The sequence below is a fragment of the Helianthus annuus genome, chromosome 14 (assembly GCF_002127325.2).
Source record: "Helianthus annuus cultivar XRQ/B chromosome 14, HanXRQr2.0-SUNRISE, whole genome shotgun sequence".
NCBI classification, from domain to species: Eukaryota; Viridiplantae; Streptophyta; class Magnoliopsida; order Asterales; family Asteraceae; genus Helianthus; species Helianthus annuus.
Window position 1 is genome coordinate 56806752 of NC_035446.2, and position 26698 is coordinate 56833449.

General features: G+C 38.9%; 2 protein-coding genes and 1 non-coding gene across 3 annotated transcripts; 1 reads left to right on the forward strand and 2 right to left on the reverse strand.

The window, feature by feature from the left end:
* Positions 1–6461: 6461 nt before the first annotated feature.
* On the reverse strand, positions 6462–6568 carry LOC118486849. The gene has a single exon (XR_004880016.1). It is a non-coding gene; the product is annotated as a small nucleolar RNA R71 (small nucleolar RNA).
* A 1018-nt stretch (positions 6569–7586) lies between these two features.
* On the forward strand, positions 7587–8156 carry LOC110906652. The gene has a single exon (XM_022151754.1). It carries the CDS (start codon positions 7587–7589, stop codon positions 8154–8156), a length of 570 nt encoding a protein of 189 aa, XP_022007446.1.
* Positions 8157–13116: 4960 nt separating this feature from the next.
* On the reverse strand, positions 13117–14883 carry LOC110906653. Its single transcript, XM_022151757.1, has one exon. It carries the CDS (start codon positions 14881–14883, stop codon positions 13117–13119), a length of 1767 nt encoding a protein of 588 aa, XP_022007449.1.
* Positions 14884–26698: the final 11815 nt, after the last annotated feature.

Below are 26698 nucleotides of genomic sequence, written 5' to 3' on the forward strand. Positions count from 1 at the left end.
AACACTTCCTGAATATAATCATAGCAGCTGATAAGTCTTATATTTGGTTCTAGATTAGCAGTAATATCATAAAATCAGCAATCTTACATTGATCATTTTCAACATACATGTGAGCCGATTATCAAGAACACTAGATTCTACCATTCAACATTATAATCAATCATGTTAACAGGAACCCTAGATCATCATGCAAGATTATTATAGCACACACATCATTCATGATTATATCAATCACAATATCAAGTATCATGTAGTAACAAGGTTTATAATAATTTCACAATATCAAGACACTAACCGAAAGGTAGAAAGTGTTGGTTTAGCCGATGCAAAAGCTCCGAATGAAGGAGGGACTGCCACCGATTCTTCGAAGGGGAGAGAGAACGAATAGGGTTTGGTGTGTGTTATGTGTGATTTTGCAACAATGAGAAGCAAAACCCTCAACAAGGTTTTGTGTTGGCTTAAATAGGTTGGTGGTCGAACCCATCATGGGCTGCCCATTGTTTTCGGGTTCAATCATAGTGGGCCAAGTGGAAAGTGTAACAAGGATGAGATGTTCGGCCCAATATGGGTTTGTGCGATCGGGTTGTGTTGTGCGATCCGAGTTATTTATATACATACGTTACACACATAATCATTAAAATAACAAACATTCCATTAAATCAATGCATCACATAATCACGTGGCATTCAAAACATGTTACACTAAGCACAAAGATAAGTTCTGAAGTACGAGTTGTCACACACGGGATCATGTGGGGCCCTCTGCTAACAAATGCAACTAATGAAGGAAGAGAAGATGATGGCTACGGGCCGTGTTGGCTGGACACGGGGCCGTGGCCAGAGCTCTGTTCTGGCTAAAAAGGGGGGTGCTTGGTTCATTTGAAAGGCAACAAAATCAACAAAATCAAAATCAACGACCAAACTTTCAACAACAACCAAGAAATGAGTCACAAAATTTCACTCAACAACAAGGGGGACGGGAGAGGCTTGAAGACCTCATCACACGCCTCATCTCCGAAACCGACAAAAGGTACTCGGATCGATTCCTACAAACGGAATCCAACATTAGAAACCAGCAAGCTAGTATTCAAAACATTGAAAAACAACTATGTCAACTAGCCCAAAATTTCTCTGAGAGACCACAAGGCGCATTACCTAGCAATACCGAAACCAATCCAAATGCGCAAGTACACCTCACAACATTAAGAAACCGGACCGTAGGTCCCGGGAAAATCCCACTACCCCCAACCAACAAAAATCTGCCCAACTAAACCACAAACTTTCCCTCAACCCACAAAGAAACAACTACCCTACAAAATTCCAACCCTACCAAAAACCCCTCGGTACCCTACCCCAGTCGGTTACTTCGCCAAAAGACCGACGAGCAATTCACAAGGTTCATAAACTTACTAAAACAATTGCATATCAATCTTCCATTTATAGAAGTTCTCACTTAAATGCCAAAGTACTCAAAATTCATCAGAGACTTCCTCGCCCACAAAAGAAAGATTGAAACCTTGCAATGCCAATCTAAGTGAAGAATGTTCCGCCAGACTCCTCAACAAACTCCCACAAAAGAAAATCGACCCCAGAAGCTTCACCATCCCTTGCTCCCTTGGGGGATCACCCGTACGAAATCCAATAGCTGACCTTGGGGCTAGCATCAACCTCAAGCCGCATCAATGTTTGACCGACTCGGACTAGATAAAACAAGCCACACAAAGATGAGCATACAACTTGACGATAGGTCTATGAAATACCCACAAGGTGTCGTCTAGAATCTATTGGTAAAAGTCGGAGACTTTGTCTTCCCGGCCAACTTTGTCATACTCGACATGGAAGAAGACACCAAAGTTCCCCTCATTCTAGGAAGACCATTTCTTGCCACTGCTCGTGTCATGGTAGATATGAGTGACGGGAAGCTAACATTGAGGGTTGGAGACAAGGAGATGAAATTCGGGGTTGGGAAAAGAGTGGAGAATGACCCGGTCAACTACATAGATGTCATAGACTCAAGCTTGGATGACACTCCCCGGCGGTGCAACATGGGTTGCGAGACATCCCGCTCGGGTAACATATGACTGACTTTGGGTCTAGCCAAGGACCCTTATAAATGTGGCGCACCACGGAGGCATTCCGCGGAACTATCCTTAGTTTTAATTGAGTTTAGCTTTTATGTTTTCTATTTTAGTCTTACTTTTCAAGAATAAATCACACTCAAAAAGATGGAAATTGCCAAAGGGACGTTAAAACCACACCCCATGCATGAAAACAGAGCCTTCCATCAACTTTTCCAACATTCCAGCATGTGCAGCACGGGGTCGTGCTCAGCCCAACACGCCCCATGCCCAGCCTCTGCAGAAAAAATCTCCAGATTAGGTAACTGACCACGGGTCGTGCTCACTGAACACCCCCCGTGGCCAGCATTCTGTTAAAATCAGTTACTAGCAATCTGACTACGGGGTCGTGGCCGGATGCCTAGTAAAAGAAAAACTTTTTTTAAACACTTTTTACACATTCAAATCAACCTAAAAACTTATTTTTGGGACACATTGAAGACAATGTGTAATTTAAGTGGGGGGGGATGCTAAAACTTTGAATCTTGCAAGTCCTAATAACAAGCCTTACACAAAACTCTATTGGAACCGCTAATCACCCCAAATATTTTTTTCAAAAAAATTTTCATTTTTTTCTTACTTGTCTTGGTTTAATTTGGGAATAACAAGTTCTAAAAGGTTATATTTTTACAAATTTACAACCGATAGCGTCATGATAAATAGAACCAAAATAAGAAACTTATGAAAAGGCACAACAAATCTATTTAAAATTTTATTATATATATACTTGATCACATTATAAAGCCGTTCCCACAATAAGTGAGTTTTGAGACTTTATTGAACATACATGCATATATCTTTAAACTAAATGCTCATTTTTTCGTTTCTTGTGTGAATAGCCACTTAGTTCTTACGACTCTAGAACTTGCCAAGATGATACATTCCCGGTCCTTACCAACTTCAACCCAAGTAAGTAAATGATGGAGGCATTAGGACTAACCCATTTTTCTTTCAAAACTATTATTTTTCATCTTTTTTATCACCTACCCAAAATCCCCCTAGTTAACCCCTTTGAGCCTAAACCGTTTCGCTTCAAAACCCACTAAACAAACACCCATTACCCACCAAAACCTTTTTTCTTTTCAAACCCATTTGTTTTAGAAAAAACTCGGTTATCTTGTGACATGAAGAAAAAAGAGAGAGAGAGAGAGAGAGAGAATGTTGCAATAACCAAGCAAGTTCATCAAAGAAATCTTGTTTAATGTGCTTAGATTGAATAAATGTCACAACAACAAAATGTTTTACGACAACCGAAGCTTTTTACGCTTTTCGCCATTTTTACTAACCACTAACCAAAAACCACCTACCCTTAGCCCAAGCCTAACCCTTCCCCAAGTCCTCTTGATATTTACGAAGGTTTATAGTTAAAAAGGAGGCGGTTTGATCGCTTGGCAAGCATATGGTAGAAGTAAGTTCCACGCCGGTCTCTAGTGTTTCACAAAAATACACCTTCAGCCGAGTGTTGAGTGATCTCCCGTGAGGTATGTGAACTTGTAAATAAATGGAATTTTAAAGAGGCATGTTACGCCCAAATAAATAATTTTTCTTATAAAGTGTTCTAAATAAATCATAACGAATAGGATTGTAAATAAAATAAAAATAAAACTAAATAAAGATCTTGGATTCCCGACACTCAAGATAAGCCCAAAACTTCTTCTCTACCTCTTCCATTTGGGTGTGTAAGCCACATATTAAAGAGTTTTGCTTGAGGATAAGCAAAAATTAAAGTGTGGGGGTATTTGATGTGTGCAAAATGCAACATATAAATTACATCAAATAAGGCATAAAACTAACCCTTTTTTTAGTACTAATGTTGGAAAAAGCGCGTTTCTTTCTTCCTTTTGAATTTACAGGACCGAACGAGCTTAAAAGAACAAAAGGAGCAAATAAGCAGCCAAAACCAACATAAATGCAAAAAGAAGGAATAGACGTGACATCCCGACCACTAGACAGCATCCCCAAAGCAAAAAAAAAAAAAAAAAAACGAAACAGACCCTGACCACGGGGCCGTGCCCAGCTGAGCATGGGGCGTGGTCAGGAACCTGCACAAAAAGACAAACCTATAGAAGCTTCTACGCGTACCACGGCCCAGCTCTACACGGGGTGTGGTCAATGCTAAGATTTTCAGAATCTTGATAGTAGAGCAAAGAGTTGACCATGGGGTCCTACCAAGGAGACACGGGGTCGTGTGTGGCCCTCTGCTGACAAATGCAATTAATGAAGGAAGAGAAGATGATGGCCATGGGCCGTGTTGGTTGGACAACGGGCCGTGGCCAAAGCTCTGTTCTGGCTATAAAAGGGGGTTCTTGGTTCACTTGAAAGGTATCCCTTGGCAAACCACTACTCTCCCACTTTGCCACCACTACACCAACACCCACCACCATCATCCATATTTAGAGTGTGTGTAGTAGTCTCGGGATCCAAGATTGATCGTAAGAGTTCTTGCCAATCAAAGGTCATGTTTGGCTAAGCCTCCTACATCACTTGGTGAAGAGAAGTCTTTTATGTATTACTTTTGATTTTTAATCTTTCGGTACTTTTTAATTGGGTTTGTATTAATGACTTTAATAACTAGTTTCTTATGTTGAAGGTGATTTCTTTACCATTTCTTCATGATGTCTTGAGGTTGTTTTACTGTCTATATAAAGTGCATTAACTACCAGGAAGGGGGTTAGGAGGGTGGTTTGGTAAAGTTCTTGTCTCGTTCAGGGTATAGATCCTGCGAGGACCTGGTTCCAGCTTACTAGGACTCCCTTCAATACCCAACGGTATTGGATGGCGGGGGTGCAGATAGCTTGAACCCCTCATATGTAAACTACTATTAATACATTAAACCGGCTTCTTGGGATTGTATCCTTGCTGACTCAAACCACTTAACCGAGGGTAAGTCACCTTCAAAAGAGGGGCCTACCACTTTTCGCATTAATAACTTACGTAAATGTCTTTCAATATTCCGACCCTTTGGGATTGTATCCCTGCTAACTCAAACCACTAGGTAGAGGGTAACGTCACCTTCAAAAGAGGGGCCTACTACTATAACTAAGAGAATCTCTTAAAAAGTCCGAAAGTGAGAAAATTATCAAAGGATACATGAAAGATAAGTTGGATGCAAGTGATTCTATCTTGTCTATCTGTTTTTTCTTTCTATTTATCTTTTCATTTTTAGTTTTATTTTTATGTTTTAAAACTTTTCTCAAAAATTTAGAATGATTAGACGTTGAGGATAAACCGGTATTAAGAGCTCTTGTGTCCATGGACGACCTCGGTATCTTACCAACACTATACTACGCTCACGATGGGTGCACTTGCCTAAGTGTGTGTTTAGTGTTAGTATAATATCGTGTTTTATAAATTTAAAACTTGACTAATGCATAAAATGGGCTTAAAATATCAATAAAAACATATCGTACCGAACGCACACCAAGTTTTTGGCGCCGTTGCTGGGGACACAAGGATTTTAAGAAAGTTTAAAATCGACGGCCTAATCATTTTTATTCAATTTTCTATTTTTTAAGGATTTTTCTTAGTTTTTCAGATTCTGCAGAAGCTCAGCACGGGCCGTGCCCGGTCAGACACGGGGCCGTGCCCATTAAACTTACTGGCAGTTTTTATTTTCTGAGTTACAGAAGAGTGACCACGGGGCCGTAGAGGTGCACCATGGGGTCGTGGAGGTGCACCATGGGGCCGTGCTGAACTCCCTAGTAACAGGGATCCAAAAAGCAGCAACTGTAAACACAACCACGGGCCGTGGTCATTGACCACGGGGCCGTGGTGAGAAATCTGACCAACATTCTTTTTGTTTTTATTGCAGGACTTGGAACTCAATCGCAAAGCCTGAATTCTCTACGCAATACATGAGCTCCAGTTCTAATAAAGACATAAAACAGCCTCTAGACGAACCGAACGCTTTCTAAGAAAAAGACTAAAAGCCAAAAATCAAGAGAAGGCTTCGGGGGACTAACTCCCAATGGCGGATCAGCATACCCTAATGGATTACCTATGGCCCACGGTCCGTAATCTTGGAGCCGTCATAAATGCACCAAATGTCGATGCAAACAACTTCGAACTTCGGCCGCATTTGATCCAAATGCTCCAAAATTCCGCAACCTTCCATGGCCTACCTGATGAAGATCCCCATTTACATATTACCAACTTTTTGGAAATATGTGACACTTTCCAGATCAATGGAGCATCAAACGACGTCGTCCGCCTCCGAATGTTTCCTTTTTCACTAAAAGACCGAGCTAAGGCTTGGCTAAACACCCTCCCAAGTGGTTCGGTAAACACTTAGGATGAACTTGCCCAAAAATTTCTATATAAGTATTTCCCGCCTTCTAAAACCGCTAAATTAATGATTGAAATTAATACATATTCACAAGAGGACGGGGAATCCTTATATGAAACTTGGGAAAGATTCAAGGAACTATTGAGGAAATGCCCTCATCATGGTCTCGCAGTATAGCAACAAGTATCCACTTTCTATAATGGATTATTACCACACACGAGACAAACACTCGACTCAACCTCCGCGGGACTCCTAGGTAATCGTCGCCCAAATCAAATCTATAATCAAATTGAGGAAATTGCTCAAAACAAATTTCAATGGCACACCCCCCCGAGGCTCAAAATATATTGCCCCGAATGCCCATAAAGTAGATGAGAGCACCTCTTTACAAGCCTAAATCGAGGCCCTATCTTCAAAAATCAAAAAGTTAGAAATGGCAAAAACGACCTCGATTATGGCTTGTGAAGGGTGTGGTGGGCCACATGAAAATTGGAGTTGTATGAAAGAAATGGAAAATCAAACAGAAATGGTAAACTACATTGATAATCGACCTAGGCCGTCGGGTCCCCCAACGGGTACCTACAACCAAGGATGGCATAACCACCCTAACCTTGGTTGGAGAGAGCCCGGAAATAGTAGTAACCAACAAAATCAAAATCAACAACCAAACTTTCAACAACAACCAAGAAATGAGTCACAAAATTTCACTCAACAACAAGGGGGACGGGAGAGGCTTGAAGACCTCATCACACGCCTCATCTCCGAAACCGAAATAAGGTACTCGGATCGATTCCTACAAACGGAATCCAACATTAGAAACCAGCAAGCTAGTATTCAAAACATTGAAAAACAACTAAGTCAACTAGCCCAAAATTTCTCCGAGAGACCACAAGGGGCATTACCTAGCAATACCGAAACCAATCCAAAGGAGCAAGTACACCTCATAACATTAAGAAACCGGACCGTAGGTCCTGAGGAAACCCAACTACCCCTAACCAAACCACAAACTTGCCCTCAACCCACAAAGAAACAACTACCCCACAAAACTCTGAACCTACCAAAAACCCCTCGGTACCCTACCCCGGTCGGTTACTTCGCCAAAAGACCGACGAGCAATTCACAAAGTTCATAAAGTTACTAAAACAATTTCATATCAATCTTCCATTTGTAGAAGTTCTCACTCAAATGCCAAAGTACTCAAAATTCATGAGAGACTTCCTCACCCACAAAAGAAAGATTGAAACCTTGAAATTGGTCAATCTGAGTGAAGAATGCTCCGCCATACTCCTCAACAAACTCCCACAAAAGAAAATCGACCCCGGAAGCTTCACCATCCCTTGCTCCATTGAGGGATCACCCGTACGAAATGCACTAGCTGACCTTGGGGCTAGAATCAACCTCATGCCCGCATCAATGTTTGACCGACTCGGATTAGGTAAAACGAGCCCCACAAAGATGAGCATACAACTCGCCGATAGGTCTATCAAATACCCACAAGGTGTCGTCGAGAATCTATTGGTAAAAGTCGGAGACTTTGTCTTCCCGGCCGACTTTGTCATTCTCGACATGGAAGAAGACACTGAAGTTCCCCTCATTCTAGGAAGACCATTCATTGCCACCGCTCGTGCCATGGTGGATATGAGTGACGGGAAGCTAACATTGAGGGCTGGAGACAAGGATGAAATTCGGGGTTGGGAAAAGAGTGGAGGACGACCCGGTCAACTAAATAGATGTCACAGACTCAAGCTTGGATGACGCTCCCCGACGGTGCAACACGGGATGCGAGACATCCCGCTCGGGTAACATATGACTGACTTTGGGTCTAGTCAAGGACCCTTATAAAAGTGGCGCACCACGGAGGCATTCCGGGGAACTATCCTTAGTTTTAATTTAGTTTAGCTTTTATGTTTTATAGTTTATGTAACACCCCAATCGCGTAATATAACAACACGCGGCGGAAATATCTGGGAGTCATGTTACAAATTGCTCACAACTACTGGTACTAAATTGTTTCATTATCATTAACATTTTTTTACAAACACAGAATACATGTAATTGTTCTTTTGTTTTTGAAGTCTAAGGCCCATATGCAGTCCTATGCGTTGCATGCTTGAATAGTCAAAAATCCTGAAACATATGCGAAAACAGTCAGCATATAAAATGCCGGCGAATACATAGGTTTATTGGCCAAATAAATGGCAAAACATTTGGTATTATAATCTTAATTGTGAAAACTTGTGACAAAAATAGATTTGTATATGGCATTATGATATTTACTAAGTAAATTTTATGTTTTATTTTGAAATCCCGATTAAACTATCATAAAAACTTGAGAATGTGTTATTAGGAATCCAATCAAGGATTAATAATAACTATTTTGAAATAAATCAAAACATATATAAGTATTACATAAATCAAATCAATGAATCGTGATAATACTTCAGATATCTTTCTAAGAATCTAACACATAAGAATATGGAAGATTCTATAATGATTTTGATAACCAACAATGAACAATTGTATATAAAATCCTAAAGTGATCCAGATAACGCTACAAGAATAATAAAATAAGAACACTTATATATAGGAAGTACCAGCGGCGTATCCACCATGTGCTTATTTTATTATACCCGTTTCGTTATTTAAATCACAACTACCACATAACACATAAACCAACCAACTTGTGAACACGCATTAAAGCACACAATGAATCCAATCAAGGACTCCAGTATCAGTACTTTAAACATCCTACAAGAATCAATCAATGAAGATAGATAGACGCTATAAGGATTTGGGTTCTATCACATTGTCTAACTTAAAACGCATTAAAGCACACAATGAATCCAATAAAGGATTCCAATATTGGTACTTTAAACATCCCATATGAGTCTAACTATGAAGATAGATAGATACTGCAGGGATCCTGGGTTCTTATCATATTGAATTATCTAACATGCATTAAAGTACACAATGGATCCAAACATGGATTCCAATGTTAGTACTCTAAACATCCCATATAAGTCTAACTATGAAGATAGATAGATACTACAGGGATCCTGGGTACTTATCATATTGAATTATTGAATTCAAACCAAACTAAATCCTAATGGTGATTCGGGATAACGCCACGAAAGGTAATACAATAAGCACACTTATATATAGGAAGTACCAGCGGCGTATCCACCATTTGCTTATTGTATTATCTACTTTTGTTATCTAAATCACCAGCAAACTACACAAAAACCAACCATTGAGTCTGCAAAGTACTTCTTAAAAATCTCACTATGAAGATAGGAAGATCTAAGTCTGTACTTTAAATATCCTACATGAATCTAACTATGAAGATATGTAGATCACTTAAGGATAAAACATAACGTTTGCATAATCGGAATAATACACATAAAAGCACTTAGTGAACACATGTATGCCATACATTTTGAAAAAAAATCGATTGCACATATAAATCATCCCAAAACATTTGAAAACATTAAAGGAGGGGAACTATGTACTCGCCTGGGGTTGCGTATTGTCCCGGTTCAAAAGATATAACAAAGCTTAAAAGACCAAGAGTTCAAGTGTTGAAGCGATTCCTAGGGTAACAGACACTATGTTGGGGAATTGACACCTAAATCAGAAGATCGGGTAGAATGAGGTCTGGTAAACCAAATGAGTGTTGGAACTCAAGTGATATGGTTTAACAAAGCCTACATTCTAAAACCAAACCTATCCTAAGTGCTTACGAACCATTACAATCCGTTAAGCTATCTTACTGATGTAGCGTGTGATACGGAAACGAAGATCAAACACGTTGATTCAAAGAATACCGTTGTGTTCTTCCCCAACCCCCAAGATTCCACCCAAAAGGCACGGAATTTGAAGTGAAAAAATTGATTATGTCAAAATTCAAATATGCTTTTTCATATTACTAGAGCAACATATAAATAAGAACAGAAATTCGAAATGAGCCTAAAAAAGACAACGGGCCAAACACAAGCCCAAATACAAAATGCCCAAAATAGTTCAAAAAACATAAAAATGCAAATAACTAATAGAAATAAGTGTTTTTTGGCCCGGACAATGACCCAAACCGCCATAGACGTTTGCAGCAAGATGGAGCTCGTTCCCACGTTCGTTTCGCATGGTCGCACGCCCAAAACGGACCCCCGTAGCCCAAGTTACAACCATTTTAGTGAAGCCCCTTTTTTACACGATCTTGGGCCTCCAAATACAAAATGGCCCGCTTCTCCACACTTGGGCCTGCATCATTCCCCCCTGGATAGACAAAATTCGCCCTCGAATTACCAACAGGTTCATCATCAGAAGACTCTCCATAATAAGGCAATTCAGAACAACGAATGTGACTAGCCAGCTTCAGACGATATGCATTCGGATTGATCTTCTCCACAATTTCTACTGGGCCAATCTTCTTCGCTGATAACTTGTTGTATTCCCCAACTGTAAAACGATCTTTAGTCAAAACAGCCCAAACAAAATCACCTTCCTCGAACTCAACATGCCTACGCTTCTGATCAGCAGCTTGCTTATACTTCAGATTAGCTCGGGTCAAATGATCATACACAACATTATGAACTTCATGTAAACCCTCCACAAAATCTTGAACTTTCTTAGGAACAGATCCAGAAAGAGGAAGAGACATCAAATCAAGCGGTCCCCGAGGCTGAGATGAATAAATTATGTGAAATGGGCTATATCCGGTGCTCCGATTAACAGCATGATTATGAGCAAACTCAGCTTGGCATAACTTTTGATCCCATGCCTTCACATGATCACCAACCAAACACCTCAGCAAATTTCCAAGTGACCGATTAACAACTTCAGTTTGGCCATCAGTTTGTGGGTGATAAGCACTACTGAAGTTGAGCTGAGTATTTACCATCTTCCACATGCTACGCTAAAAATGACTCAGAAATCGGGTATCCCGATCAGACACAATAGAAGAAGGTAGCCCATGCAAATGGTACACGTCCCGAAAAAAGAGTTGGGCCACATTAACAGCATCAGTCGTCTTCTTGCAGGGAATAAAATGGACCATCTTAGAAAACCGATCCACAACAACAAAGATAGAATCGTTACCCCTCTGAGTACGAGGTAACCCCAACACGAAATCCATACTAATATCAACCCATGGCTGCGAGGGGACTGTCAAAGGCATATAGAGACCCGCATTGGTAGCCGTACCCTTTGAAACCTGACAAATACAACACCTCTTCACATAACGATCCACCTCTTTCCTCATAGTAGGCCAATAATAAGAAGCTTGCACCAGCTGTAAAGTACGATCACGACCAACATGCCCCTCACCATGTAACTCCTTAATAATCTGCAAGAGAAGACTAGAGTCGGGAACACATAGTTGATTCCCCTTGAACAGAAAACCATCATGCAAAAGAAAGTCTGACTTTTTCCCAGTTTCCACATCCTGCAAAATAACTAAGAAATAAGGGTCAATGGCTAACTGCTCACGAATGACCTCCAGACCCGGCACATCAACCTTCATGGATACAAGCAGATTACTCCTCCTGCTTAGGGCGTCAGCAACCCTATTTGAAACACCAGTCTTGTGTTTGACCACAAAAGTAAACTTTTCAAGTAAGGCCAACCATCGCCCATGTTTATGAGATACCTTTTCTTGAGTACGAATGTGCCTTAGGGAATCATGATAAGTGAATAAGACAAGCTCCTTTTGAAACAAGTATTTGCGCCAATGCTTTACAGCTTGGACCACTGCATAAAACTCTAGATCATAAGTATTGTACCTCAACTTAGGCCCAGTTAACTTCTCACTAAAATAAGCAACAGGTCGACCACCCTGACTAAGAACCCCACCAATTCCAACCTTTGAGGCATCAGTATGAAGTTCAAAAACTTGAGAGAAATCAGGCAACACCAGAATTGGTGTGGTAGTGAGCTTCTCTTTCACAACTTGAAAAGCCAACTCTGCCTCATCTGTCCATACAAACGTCTTCCCCTTCATAAAATCTGTCACTGGGGCCATAATAGAACTGAAGTGTGGAATGAACCATCTATAAAAAGAAGCAAGCCCATGGAAACGACGAACTTCATAATGGTAGTAGGAGTTGGCCAAGTTTGAACAGCCGCCACCTTGGATTCATCAACCTGTATCCCATCACCAGAAATAACGTACCCCAAGAATAACACTTTACGGGTCATGAACACACACTTCTTGGTGGCTGAATAAAAAATGGTCCCTGCGAAGTAAGGCCAAAACCTGCCTCACATGCACAACATGGTCGCTGAAAGAAGCACTATAAATGAGAATGTCATCAAAATACACAACGACGAACTTCCCAATAAAAGGTCTAAGCAACTGATTCATCACACGCATAAAAGTACTTGGTGCATTTGATAAACCAAATGGCATCACCAACCACTCATACAACCCTTCACGAGTCTTGAAGGCAGTTTTCCACTCGTCACCTGGTCTAAGACGAATCTGGTAATACCCACTCTTCAAATCTAACTTCGTAAAAATAGTAGCACTACTAATCTGATCAAGTAAATCATCAAGTCGAGGAATAGGAAATCTGTACCTCACAGTAATCTTGTTGATTGCTCGACTGTCAACACACATACGCCAACTACCATCTTTCTTTGGACTCAATAAAGCCGGAATAGCACAAGGGCTCATACTTTCACGAACGTGGCCCTTAGAAATCAATTCCTCAACCTGTCTTCACAACTCTTCATGCTCACCAGGGCTCATCCTGTAATGTGGTCTATTGGGTAACTGTGACCCAGGCTCTAAATCAATATGATGTTGGATGTCACGCAAAGGTGGCAATCCATCAGGCAATTCGTCAGGGAAAACATCAGAAAATTCTTCAAGCAAAGGAACCATAGCATCAGGAATTTCGACCTCCTCGAGCACTGTCTTCCCTATCAAAATAAAAACATTGTCTGCTTCCTCCAACTCATCTTGAAACTGACTGATGGTCAACAAAGTACCCGACTGTTTTGCGGCTAACTGCTTGGGCTTGCTAGGAACAAGAGTTATCTTCACACCACCAAACAGAAAGCTATAAGTATTGGACCGACCATGATGCTCTATATTACGCTCATACTCCCAAGGTCTACCCAACAATAAGTGACACATGTTCATAGGGACCACATCACACACAACATCGTCTTTATATGTGGACCCGATAGAAATAGGAACAAGGGCTCTTTTAGATACCGTTACTTCACCTCCCTTTTTAAGCCATTGAAGCTTATAAGGCTTGGGGTGACTTTCTGTTTTCAAAGCCAACTTCTGGACCGCCTCTTTAAATATCAAATTATCACAACTTCCCGAATCAATAACAAACGTGCATACCTTTCCCAAAATGATACATGTTGAGTGGAAAATGTTATGCTTCAGCCAGTCATCCCCATCTGCCTTTGGTTTATAGCAAGAGCGTCTGACATACAAGTTTACTCCAACATCACCGGTCACGACCTCTTCTTCATATTCAGTTTCTTCATCGTTCACTGGGTTATTCTCATACTCTTCATACTGATCATCTTCAGACTCAGCAAATAAATGTCTCTTACCAGCCCTTTTACACTCAGCTTGACGATGGCCCGTTTCACCACAATTGAAACATCTCGGACCACTACTACTAGCCCCCCTAGAAGTAGGCCCGGTATTGTTAACCCCCGGCCTTTGCTGACTAGGCCCGCCACGAGGTGCCCCACTGCCCGACCCAACGTTTCCTCCAGCAGGGGTAAATGAACCGCCCACCCGACGGTTTTGCTTCTCAAAGGCCAACGCCCGTTGGTGTGCCTCTGGAATGGTTAACGGGTCAAAAAGATTCACGGACTCCATGATTTGAACCCTCAAACCCCCAATATACCGAGAAACAAGTTGTTCCTCCTGTTCTTGAATATCATTCCTAGCAATCAACTGGTAAAACTCTGTGGTATAATCATCAACCGATTTAGCCCCTTGTTTTAATTTTTGCAGACGTTGGTACATCACCTTTTGAAAATTATGAGGCAAAAAGTTGGACCGCAAGCACTTCTTCATCTTGGTCCATGTCACGATCCTTGACTTTCCGAGCCTATTCCGTGTTAACTTCAATTGTTGCCACCACGCAGAGGCCCTACCACGTAACCTGGTAGCGATCAAGGCCACCCGCTTATTTTCAGGCACCTCCTTGTACTCAAACACTTCCTCCACGGTAGCCAACCAATCGATGAACCCCTCCGGATTCAAACTAGTCCCATCAAATTCTGGAATATCAACCTTTATCCCAGAATCCCAGCGCCTGTTACCCCCTCCATGTTCACCCCTTGGTCGCCCTTCCTGTTTGTCTTTGGAAGTTGAACCATCACCAAATGGGTTACTGAAATCAGAACCAAACCCGTCATTGGGTCCCTGCCTCCTACGATTGATCAAGTCGGCCATCCGGTCAGTCAACTGATCGACCACCTGATCCAACCGTTGATCCACTCTCGCCATAAGCCGCTGCTCCAACTCTCGTTCATACACTTCATCGAGAGGCCTGTTGTTGTTTCTCCTCGGAGGCATTTTGAGCCAGGAATTTGGCTCTGATACCAACTGATGTAGCGCGTGATACGGAAATGAAGATCAAACACGTTGATTCAAAGAATACCCATGTGTTCTTCCCCAACCCCCAAGATTCCACCCAAGAGGCATGGAATTTGAAGTGAAAAAATTGATTATGTCAAAATTCAAGTCTGCTTTTTCATATTACTAGAGCAACATATAAATAAGAACAGAAATTCAAAAGGGGCCTAAAAAAGACAACGGGCCAAACACAAGCCCAAATACAAAATGCCTAAAATAGTTCAAAAAACATAAAAATGCAAATAACTAATAGAAATAAGTGTTTTTTGGCCCGAATAATGACCCAAACCGCCTTAGGCGTTTGCAGCAAGATGGAGCTCGTTCCCACGTTCATTTCGCCTGGTCACACGCCCAAAACGGACCCCCGTAGCCCAAGTTAGAGCCATTTTAGTGAAGCCCCTTTTGTTACACAATCTTGGGCCTCTAAATACAAAATGGCCCGCTCCTCAACACTTGGGCCCGCATCACTTACGCCACTTTAACGTATCGTTCGCGCAAACGCGCGTTCGAGATGCCTAACTAGTCCTATGACAAGTATTATATGCCTTAACATATCTAATTATGTTATATAATCAGTTTAGATGTCAAAATATGTGTTACATATGCTTAAAATGAAATTATGCGAAAAAGGGTATTTTGGTCATTTTCCTAAGGCATATAAACTACCTATCATACAACTAACTAAATGAAGTGACCATAAGTATAACCTCAGAAGGTTATTCCCTATACAACTATGGTCACATTATATGTTTGGTCGAATCCTAATGATCGACCAAACGGGTCGTGTTCGAAAGTCTAAGAGGTTGTTTAGACCGCTTGACTTACGACTCTATATAAGCACTAAACCTAAAGTGACGAGCTAAACATGTTAGAACATGTTTAACAAAGTTTGAAAACAGGTTTGATATCAAAACAAACGGTTTTGATACCTAAAAGTAGTTTGGTTACAAAATACGCAAGAATACGCATTTTGGCCGAAACTACGACTCGACACTATGCCTAGATAACGTGGTAATCAGTAGGTATAGTCACTAGGGACTATAACCATCGTGATTACGCTCACGTTATGAAGTTCAAACGAACTTCGTGTTGACCATAAACTGGTCAATGCAGAAAGTCAAACAAAGTTTAACTTTCACGCTAAAAACGCATAAAAGAACGAAAGAGGACTTACAAAAGGTCCAAGAATGGAGGATCTTGATTTAAATATCCAGGTATGAAGGATAGAGCTTCAACTTAGGATATAAAATCAGATCTTGGTGTGAAATGAAAATAGGTGGGGGCATTTATAGGAAAACAAGAACCGTTAGGATCGTTCCTCGTAAACTGTGCCTTGATCTAGACCTTACATGTGGGCACATGGTTTTCAAAACCATGGGGAAACATAAAACCATCAAATGGTATTGCAAAACAAGGATCAAAACCATCCATGTGTGGCACATTGTTTTGAAATACCATGGGTGCCTCAAAAATGGACCAAGTTCAATGTATTTGCCAGAAATTTCAAAAATGGTCCATGCACTTGTAAAACTTGATTTTTTGGCACTTTTAAACCCCGTTAACCTCATTTCAAGGCTCTAAAATGATGTTAAAGTATAGGGAACCTAAAATATGCTCAAAGACATCACGGATGTCGGTTCGTTTGGCCGTACAATTGCGTTATTCGGTTAATTACGACGGAAGTCGTAACGAACGCAAAAACGATCCAAATTACGTGACGAATGAAATTTTATCATGCCAATCACTAAAATAAAGTATATTAATGATTACATAAATTTTTGGAAGTCCGGATATATTCAGAACGTAAGATATGCGCGAAAATGTAAACTTATGCACTTTTTAACGCTTTTTGTCCCTGTTGATCAAATAAGTTTATTTTTGCGCACTAAACACCTTAAAGCCTATTTCTAAGCTATGTAAAGGATATTTAGGGCATGTTTAACTTATGATCAAGTTCTGAAATGTGCGATACTATGTGAATCAGCAGACTTTCACAGTTTGACGCAAATAGTCCCTGAGTGTGCATAAACTTGTTTAAGCATATCGAGGAAAAATTATTTCAAATCATGCGCTAGGTATGCTAAGTGAACATACAAGGTAGAAATGTAAAACAATGTGTCCATATGCTACATGAACATGTGTAACAAAAATGCAATGTAAAACAATGTACTAGGTATGCACTAAATGGACATACATAGCATATGATGTAATGTAAAATAATGTACTAAGTATGCACTAAATGGACATACATAGCATGAAATGTAATGTAAAATAATGTACTAAGTATGCACTAAATGGACATACATAGCATGAAATGTAATGTAAAATAATGTACTAAGTATGCACTAAATGGACATACATAGCATGAAATGTAATGTAAAAATATGTACTAAGTATGTACTAATATCAACATATGAAGCAAATTGGATTTACAATCATGTGCTATACATATTAGATAAACAAATCATGTGTATAATGCTATGATCATAAAACAGTATTATCTTGTATTGATCATGTTACCAAATCTGTATGAATGCACCAGAGTGCAATCACATTATACTAAATTATAAGATTTAGTTCCTAAAGAACGGAATCCTCAGAATAATCATGAAATTTGAATCACACATAGTGTAATCACATTAACATTTTAAATTGAAAATAGAATAACAGAGATAAAGATAAACTTTTTGAAATTTATATTATCATTACAAACACTGTTTAGAATATGTACATTGATCTTGAAAAAAATAAACAGGAAAACTAGAGGTTCAAATGATCATAAGCGCTTGATTATTAGCTTGAGCCTCATTGATGTTGAATGCTCGTCCATTAGAATTGGCAAGCTTGGGGCAGTTTCGCTTGAAATGATTTAAGTCACCACAATTGAAACATGCTTTTGGGCGAATCTGAGTAGGGGCTGCTTGATTCTGGATACGACAGGTCACAGCTAGATGTCCAAACAAACCACAAAGTGTACACTGGAGACAAGGGGAATTTGACGCATGATGATAATTGCAATGATTGCACCGAGGTTGCTTCCCAAGATAAAATCCCTTAAAGGGTACTGAGTTCAGTGGAGCAGGTGCAGGAATTGCAAAATTCTTTGAAGCCTTGCGCTTCTTAGAACTTTTAGAAGATTCAGCCTTTGATTTTCTCGAATTCTTGTTAACTGATTCGGTCGGTGGCTTGTCTCTTGTCTCCTTGTCGAAATAACTTACCTTTTCTAACCTGCGAGTCAGTCAAGATAGCAGCTAATTCCTTAGCCTTCCTGAGCGTTGTAGGTTGGCTGCGAGTGACGATGTCTTAGACAGGGTCAGGTAAACCATCGATGTATTTCTCAATGGCCCGATCCAAAGGTGTGACCATAGTGGGGCAAAGTAGGCTTAACTGTTCAAATCGGTCAGTGTAGGCACGATTTTCCCCACTATCCTGTTTCAAATAATAGAACTCATTTTCCAGTGCCCTTATTTCACTTTGTGGGCATAATTCCTTCTTTATAAGATCTTTAAATTCTTCCCATGTCAGTTCAATTGCTACCTCGGCACCTCTGTCCCTCATAATACCATTCCACCAAGTGAGTGCTCTCCTTTGAAAGACACTCGAAGCGAAGTCTACTTTTCGCTCATTGGGACATTGAACATGGCGGAATGTGCTTTCTAAACTTTTGAACCATTGTAAGAGTGCGGTTGCTCCTTCAGACCCAGAAAATTTTAGCGGTTTGGCTGAATTAAAGGTCTTGAAATTACACTGGGCATTGTTGTTGTATATCTGGTGAATCTGGGTTACTACGCCTGGAAGCACTGCAGCCATTTGTTGAGCGACAAGGGCTGCGATTTCTTCATTGCTTTGAGGTTGCGTATCTTGTCGAGGAGGGATTTTGTAAATACGGCTATAGAGAAAACCAAAAGTTAGAGTTATCCAATTATTATGAGCTTGTAACATTATTGTTTTGAAACAAGAGTTGTCTTGAAAATAAACTTTTGTAATATTTTTGGATGAGAGAATACAAACCGGGTTTAGTGGTTTGTATTATAAAATTCTTTACCTATAAAAAAATATTTATTGCTTTTAAGACAAAAATGTTTTTAAATTAAAATTTTAAAATAAAGAAACCTTGTGTTGAATTTTGAAAATTCTCATCTAAATGGTAAAAAATTGAAATTTTAAAAGACAAGGGTAGTATCTAAAAACAAAATAGGATCTCATAGAGTCGTGAAATGAAATGAGATTCATTTCAACTGCATTGAATCAAACATATCACCGAAGGTAATATGATGAAATGGTATTGGGAAAACAAGGATACTTCGATTGTCATAAGAGCAAACACATTACCGAGGGTAACATGAATGAGTAAGGTTACAAAGGTCGCTTAGAAATTGATCGGTAGGGTCAAGATGGATAGGTTTTTATAATGCTTCACGAAGACATGCTTTAGCCTATAAGTGGACACTCACCCTAAGAGTTCCTAGGTAAGAGTGACTGGTCCGAAAATGCGGATTTGTACGAACACTCTAGCCTTAGACAGAAAACTCGGGGTACATGCATCCACCCTTCCAGATTGCATGTGTTCACATTATTAAAACCCAAGATTTCGACGAATAACGTTTGAAGAAAACATTTGAGAAATCCTTTGATACAAATCGTTTGAGATAAAACATGTTGTGAAATATTTTCACGAAAACATTTGAGAAAACATTTTGAAAAGAAAAATATTTTGATGAAAACATTTTGAGAAAAAAAAAACATTTAAGAAAACAATTTGGAGAATATTTTAATGAAAATGTTTTGAGAAAACATTTTGAGGAATACCCCAAGGCATAAAGCCTAAGGTTCAGGATAAATCATCTAAGGTTAGACGATTCTTAAAGTGGCATGAATAAGGATGAGGATTAGGAAAGAGCTCCTAAGTCTACTCATGTTTGGGTCCTAGGAAGGTTATAGACTAGGTTCAAGGCATGCTAATAACCTAATTCCCTATAACCAGTGCTCTGATACCAATCTGTAACACCCCAATCGCGTAATATAACAACACGCGGCAGAAATATCGGGTAGTCACGTTACAAATTGCTCACAACTACTGGTACTATATTGTTTCATTATCATTAACATTGTTTTACAAACAAAGAATACATGTAATTGTTCTTTTGTTTTAGAAGTCTAAGGCCCATATGCAGTCCTATGCGTTGCATGCTTGAACAGTGGAAAATCCTAAAACATATGCGAAAACAGTCAACATAAAAAATGCCGGCGAGTACATAGGTTTTATTGGCCAAATAAATGGCAAAAACATTTGGTATTATAATCTTAATTGTGAAAGCTTGTGACAAAAATAAGTTTGTATATGGCATTATGATATATACTAAGTAAATTTTATGTTTTATATTGAAGTCCCGATTAAACTATCATAAAAACTTGAGAATGTGTTATTAGGAATCCAATCAAGGATTAATAATAACTGTTTTGAAATAAATCAAAACATATATAAGTATTACATAAATCAAATCAATGAATCATGATAATACTTTAGATATCTTTCTAAGAATCTAACACATAAGAATATGGAAGATTCTACAAAGATTTTGATAACCAACAATGAACAATTGCACACAAAATCCTAAAATGATCCAGATAACGCTACAAGAATAATAAAATAAGAACACTTATATATAGGAAGTACCAGTGGCGTATCCACCATGTGCTTATTTTATTATACCCGTTTCGTTATTTAAATCACAACTACCACATAACACATAAACCAACCAACTTGTGAACACGCATTAAAGCACACAATGAATCCAATCAAGGACTCCAGTATCAGTACTTTAAACATCCTATAAGAATCAATCTAAGAAGATAGATATATGCTATAAGGATTTGGATTCTATCACAATGTCTAACTTAACACACATTAAAGCACACAATGAATCCAATAAAGGATTCCAATATTGGTACTTTAAACATCCCATATGAGTCTAACTATGAAGATAGATAGATACTGCAGGGATCCTAGTTTCTTATCATATTGAATTATCTAACATGCATTAAAGTACATAATCGATCCAAACATGGATTCAAATGTTAGTACTCTAAACATCCCATATAAGTCTAACTATGAAGATAGATAGATACTGCAGGGATCCTGGGTTCTTATCATATTGAATTATCTAACATGCATTAAAGTACACAATGGATCCAAACATGGATTCCAATGTTAGTACTCTAAACATCCCATATAAGTCTAACTATGAAGATAGATAGATACTACAGGGATCCTGGGTACTTATCATATTGAATTATTGAATTGAAACCAAACTAAATCCTAATGGTGATTCGGGATAACGACACGAAAGGTAATACAATAAGCACACTTATATATAGGAAGTACCAGCGGCGTATCCACCATGTGCTTATTGTATTATCTAGTTTCATTATCTAAATCACCAGCAAACTACACAAAAACCAACCATTGAGTCTGCAAAGTACTTCTTAAAAATCTCACTATGAAGATAGGAAGATCTAAGTCTGTACTTCAAATATCCTATATGAATCTAACTATGAAGATAGGTAGATCACTTAAGGATAAAATATAACGTTTGCATAATCGGAATAATACACATAAAAGAACTTAGTGAACACAGGTATGCCATACATTTTGAAAACAAATCGATTGCACATATGAATCACCCCAAAACATTTGAAAACAGTAAAAGAGGGGAACTATGTACTCGCCTGGGGTTGCGTATAGTCCCGGTTCAAAAAGTATAACAAAGCTCAAAAGACCAAGAGTTCAAGTGTTGAAGCGATTCCTAGGGTAACAGAAACTATGTTAGGGAATTGACACCTAAATCGGAAGATCGGGTAGAATGAGGTCTTGTAAACCAAATGAGTTTTGGAACTCAAGTGACATGGTTTAACAAAACCTACATTCTAAAACAAACCCTATCCTAAGTGCTTACGACCCATTACGATCCGTTAAGGTAGCATACGCCACTTTAACGCATTGTTCGCGCAAACGCGTGTTCGAGATGCCTAACTAGTCCTATGACAAGTATTATATGCCTTAGCATATCTAATTATGTTATATAATCAGTTTAGATGTCAAAATATATGTTACATATGCTTAAAATGAAATTATGCGAAAAAGGGTATTTTGGTCATTTTCCTAAGGCATATAAACTACCTATCATACAACTAACTAAACAAAGTGACCATAAGGTATAACTTCAGAAGGTTATTCCCTATACAACTATGGTCACATTATATGTTTGGTCGAATCCTAATGATCGACCAAACGGGTCGTGTTCGAAAGTCTAAGCGGTTGTTTAGACCGCTTGACTTACGACTCTATATAAGCATTAAACCTAAAGTGACGAGCTAAACATGTTAGAACATGTTTAACAAAGTTTGAAAACAGGTTTGATATCAAAGCAAACGGTTTTGATACCTAAAAGTAGTTTGGTTACAAAATACGCAAGAATACGCATTTTGGCCGAAACTACGACTCGTCACTATGCCTAGATAACGTGGTAATCAGTAGGTATAGTCACTAGGGACTATGACCATCGTGATTACGCTCACTTTATGAAGTTCAAATGAACTTCGTGTTGACCATAAACTGGTCAATGCAGAAAGTCAAACAAAGTTTGACTTTCACGCTAAAAACGCATAAAAGAACGAAAGAGGACTTACAAAAGGTCCAAGAATGGAGGATCTTGATTTAAATATCCAGGTATGAAGCATAGAGCTTCAACTTAGGATATAAAATCTTGGTGTGAAATGAAATGAAAATGGGTGGGGGTATTTATAGGAAAACAAGAACCGTTAGGATCGTTCCTCATAAACCGTGCCTTGATCTAGAGCTTACATGTGGGCACATGTCACACCCCAGCCGATGGCGGAAACATCGGAGTGAGACGAAAACGAGATTGCAAGAGGCTTCATAACGCTATTGATGACAAGTATTCATTTATTGATTTTACATCACTTGAAATAATATACAACAAGTTTAAATCATTTACAACAAATAGTCAAATAATAAACCTTTCTTTCATTTATGTAATGTAGTACATAATTTAGATACCAAATCCATCAAGTTTGGAAGTAAAATACAATATAATAAGCACTAAAGTTTAAATGCGTTTCTAGGCAAATCCTATTAGATTCCGGGCATCTTTATTTATATCGTCAACCTGCAATACATGTTAAAGCATAGTTCAATACAAAAAGCATTGGCGAGCATACAAGTTTTGGATATAAATATAGATAAGAAAGCATTTTAATCAACTTCGCATTTCGTAACTAATATACTAGATTAATGTAAACATTACGCGCGATCTACAATTTATCACACATATGATTTGCAAGTATAACACGTAAGATTACAAGTAAAACACATAAGATTGCAAGTATAACACGTAAGTTGTATAAATGATTTTTTTTAAGTACATGTATTGTCCCCAAAAATAGTAAAGCGTAAAAAGGGGATCGAGTATGCTCACATTGGTTGCGTTTGCGATTCCTTGTAAAATAACGCACGAGTAAAGATTTGGGAAACCGAACGGACGAGAGAGATTACCCTAGATATAAAAATGCCACATAAACGATCTAGTTATTATTTAATTAAAGTTACATAGTTATGATTTAAGGTTATTATTTATTTCTTTTAAATAATTTATAAGGTACAATATAGTTAGACATAACACAAGGATATTACCAAATGATTGTTAAATAAACTATATTTAATTCACTAAAAACGGAAATTACTTGATTTATTTAAAAATGGGAAACTACTTATTTTAAAAGGATGTGCGGGACTCGAACCCACAAACTGTCTATGAAGTTAACAATTTATGTTTTAGATGAAAGAGTAAAAATTGTTTTACTAGTTTGCTTGTTTTAAAAGAATTTGTTAAAAAAAATCATAAATTTATTTGATCCATTAATATGATAGTTACATTTACCATATGACAGCACCAATTACCACCTTGATTGTAAGATAAATTTTTTTTTTATTATATAAAATCATGTGTAAGTACTTTGAAAAAGGAGTTGTTTGGAGTAGTTGGTTCGTTTTATTTCTAAACAACATACAACAAAAAAAATATAAGATCCATATGAAACCCACTATTTCATCTTCTTCTCCTTTTGATAACACCCGAATGAAAGAACTGATATTATCTATTTGTAATACTGATTAATAGTGTTAGGAACTAATAACAAAAAACTGATGTAATAAGCAATTAGAAAGGAAAACAGGGGCTGAAGTTGTAAAGCACAACTGGTTATCATCTTGTTCAAAAACCAAAAGAAGCTGATTACGTATAACGTTTACTACCACTACACTTGTCCCATTTTGATTAAATAAAAAAAATGATATGAACAAGTGGTCGTCTTTTACGTTTTAACCCAACCCGATGACTCTTAACTGCCATATGTATTAGATTCAAGGTCGCGTTTGTCTAAGTTATGATATATGTGTATATAATAGATGATAAGAAAACAAACAAAAAGATCGAATGGTAAGGGTGTACCGAGCGGGACGAGTTCCATCGTAACAACTCCGATCCCGAGTCGCGAACCACCACCGCTGACCCCGTCGTGCCCGGCCCTGAACGGCCTCGCCGCCGCCGTCACCACCATCATCATCTATCAACATCAACAGCCGCAACAAACCACCATAAACGATGAAAAAAAAAAACAAAACGTAAAGAAATTAGGCGGGATTTTCTTTGTTTACCGGAACTCGTCGGAGCAAAAGAGAGAACAAACATCATTGCCGTCGCCGCCGTTGACGGCGGTGCTGCCCTCCTCGTTGATCTCTCTCTCTCTCATCAGCCTATTTCTCCCTCTCTACTCTCTCTCTCTAAATCCGATGAGTGTGTGAACGGGTACAAGAAGGTGATGTTGAGTGGAGGTTTAGGGGGTGTTGTCAACTGGTTAACGGCGCCGGCCGGACTTCTCTCCGGTCGCCGGACTAGTACTTTACAGATGAGAGAAGAAAGTGAGAGAACAGGGGTATACGGTTGTTTGATTGTGGGTGTGTTGTTGTCTGCACATATAAATCGAGAGAGTGTGATGATATGTTGGAGGAGATGAAGTTGTAGAGGACATTTGAGAGGGAAAGTAGTTGGAACGGCTGACAAAAAAAGGAAGAAAAAGTTAGGGTTTTACTACTCTTATGTAGGTAGGGTTTATTTAGTTAGTGGGTTTTGGGCTTGGCCCCAAGTCCCACAAGCCTGTCTCGTGTGTTTAAGCGGCCCGAAACTTCCTACGAACTCGTTATCAAGAACCCGAACTCTACGTAACGTCGTAAATTATAATTTTAGTAACAAAACACGTAAATAATATGATCAGGAGCGTTAGTTGTAAAAGCGTGTAAATTTGCGTTGTTTCCCGTTTTAAATCCATTCTTCGATCTGATTTCGACCGCAATTCTAAAATAGAGAAGCTAACACGTCATTTCTAAAAATGGAAATACGGAAACAGCGGAGCGTTACAGTCTCCCCTCCTTTAGGAAAATTTCGTCCCGAAATTTATTCAGAAGAAAGACTTGAAGGGTGGACGAGGTTCGTATAAAGGACAAGAATAAAGGAGGATAAAAGTGAACGATGGACTAATAAACGAATGCAAGTATAAGAATGGCATAAATATCAGATAGACGAAAGTAGCGTGTTAAGAATGAAGTCTCGTCGTGGATAATCGGACATAATGCATTTGTGAGTTGTTTAAAGTTGTATTAAGTCCAAAAGTCCATAAAACACTGAATTTCTCATGGCACGTTTTGCGAAAGTTTGGTAACATGGTGAAAACACTTATATATAGGATGTACCAGCGGCGTATCCACCATGTTTTGACCATATTACGTCTGTCTCGTATTCGGTGTCATGTTATGTTCTGTGTCTTATCATACACAGTAGTACACTCCATGATTCTCATGCGCCTATCACTATAATCCCGTGTGCACCCGCGATTATACTGATCGTTGCATGATCTACATAGCTTGTACTAGTTGCGTATGAATTAGGGTATACATAAATTTTGAAAATAAGAACGAGTACGTATAGGAATATCGTATGTAAGCATGATTGGTATTTAAGTATGAGAGAGGTTATAAGTATGAGTATGATTAAAGTCTTTGAATAGTCCACACGAGATATTTAGTTAACTAGATTAACGCATTACTGGCATGTGATCTCACTGGTCAAACCATCGTGTCCGCAAGTACGTATGAATGTCTTAACATGACCGCAAGTCTATGCGGCGGGCGTTACTCCTATAGCGCTACACAAGCGATATATATGTTAAGGTGAGGCTTCATCCGAAGTTAATGACAAAATGTCAACCCAACGTTTAACGCAAGCGTCATCTAATCATGGCACATGTCATCATTTCGTTGCCATGAAAAGATCCGTAATGTATAAAGCGTCATCTAATCATGGCACATGTCATCATTTCGTTGCCATGAAAAGATCCGTAATGTATAAAGCGTCATCTAATCATAGCACATGTCATCATTTCGTTGCTATGAAAAGATCCGTAATGTATAAAGCGTCATCTAATCATAGCACATGTCATCATTTCGTTGCTATGAAAAGATCCGTAATGTATAAATGAATGTCTTGACATTACCACAAATTCATGCGGCGGTGCGCTACTCATATAGTGATTTACAAGCACTACATATGTC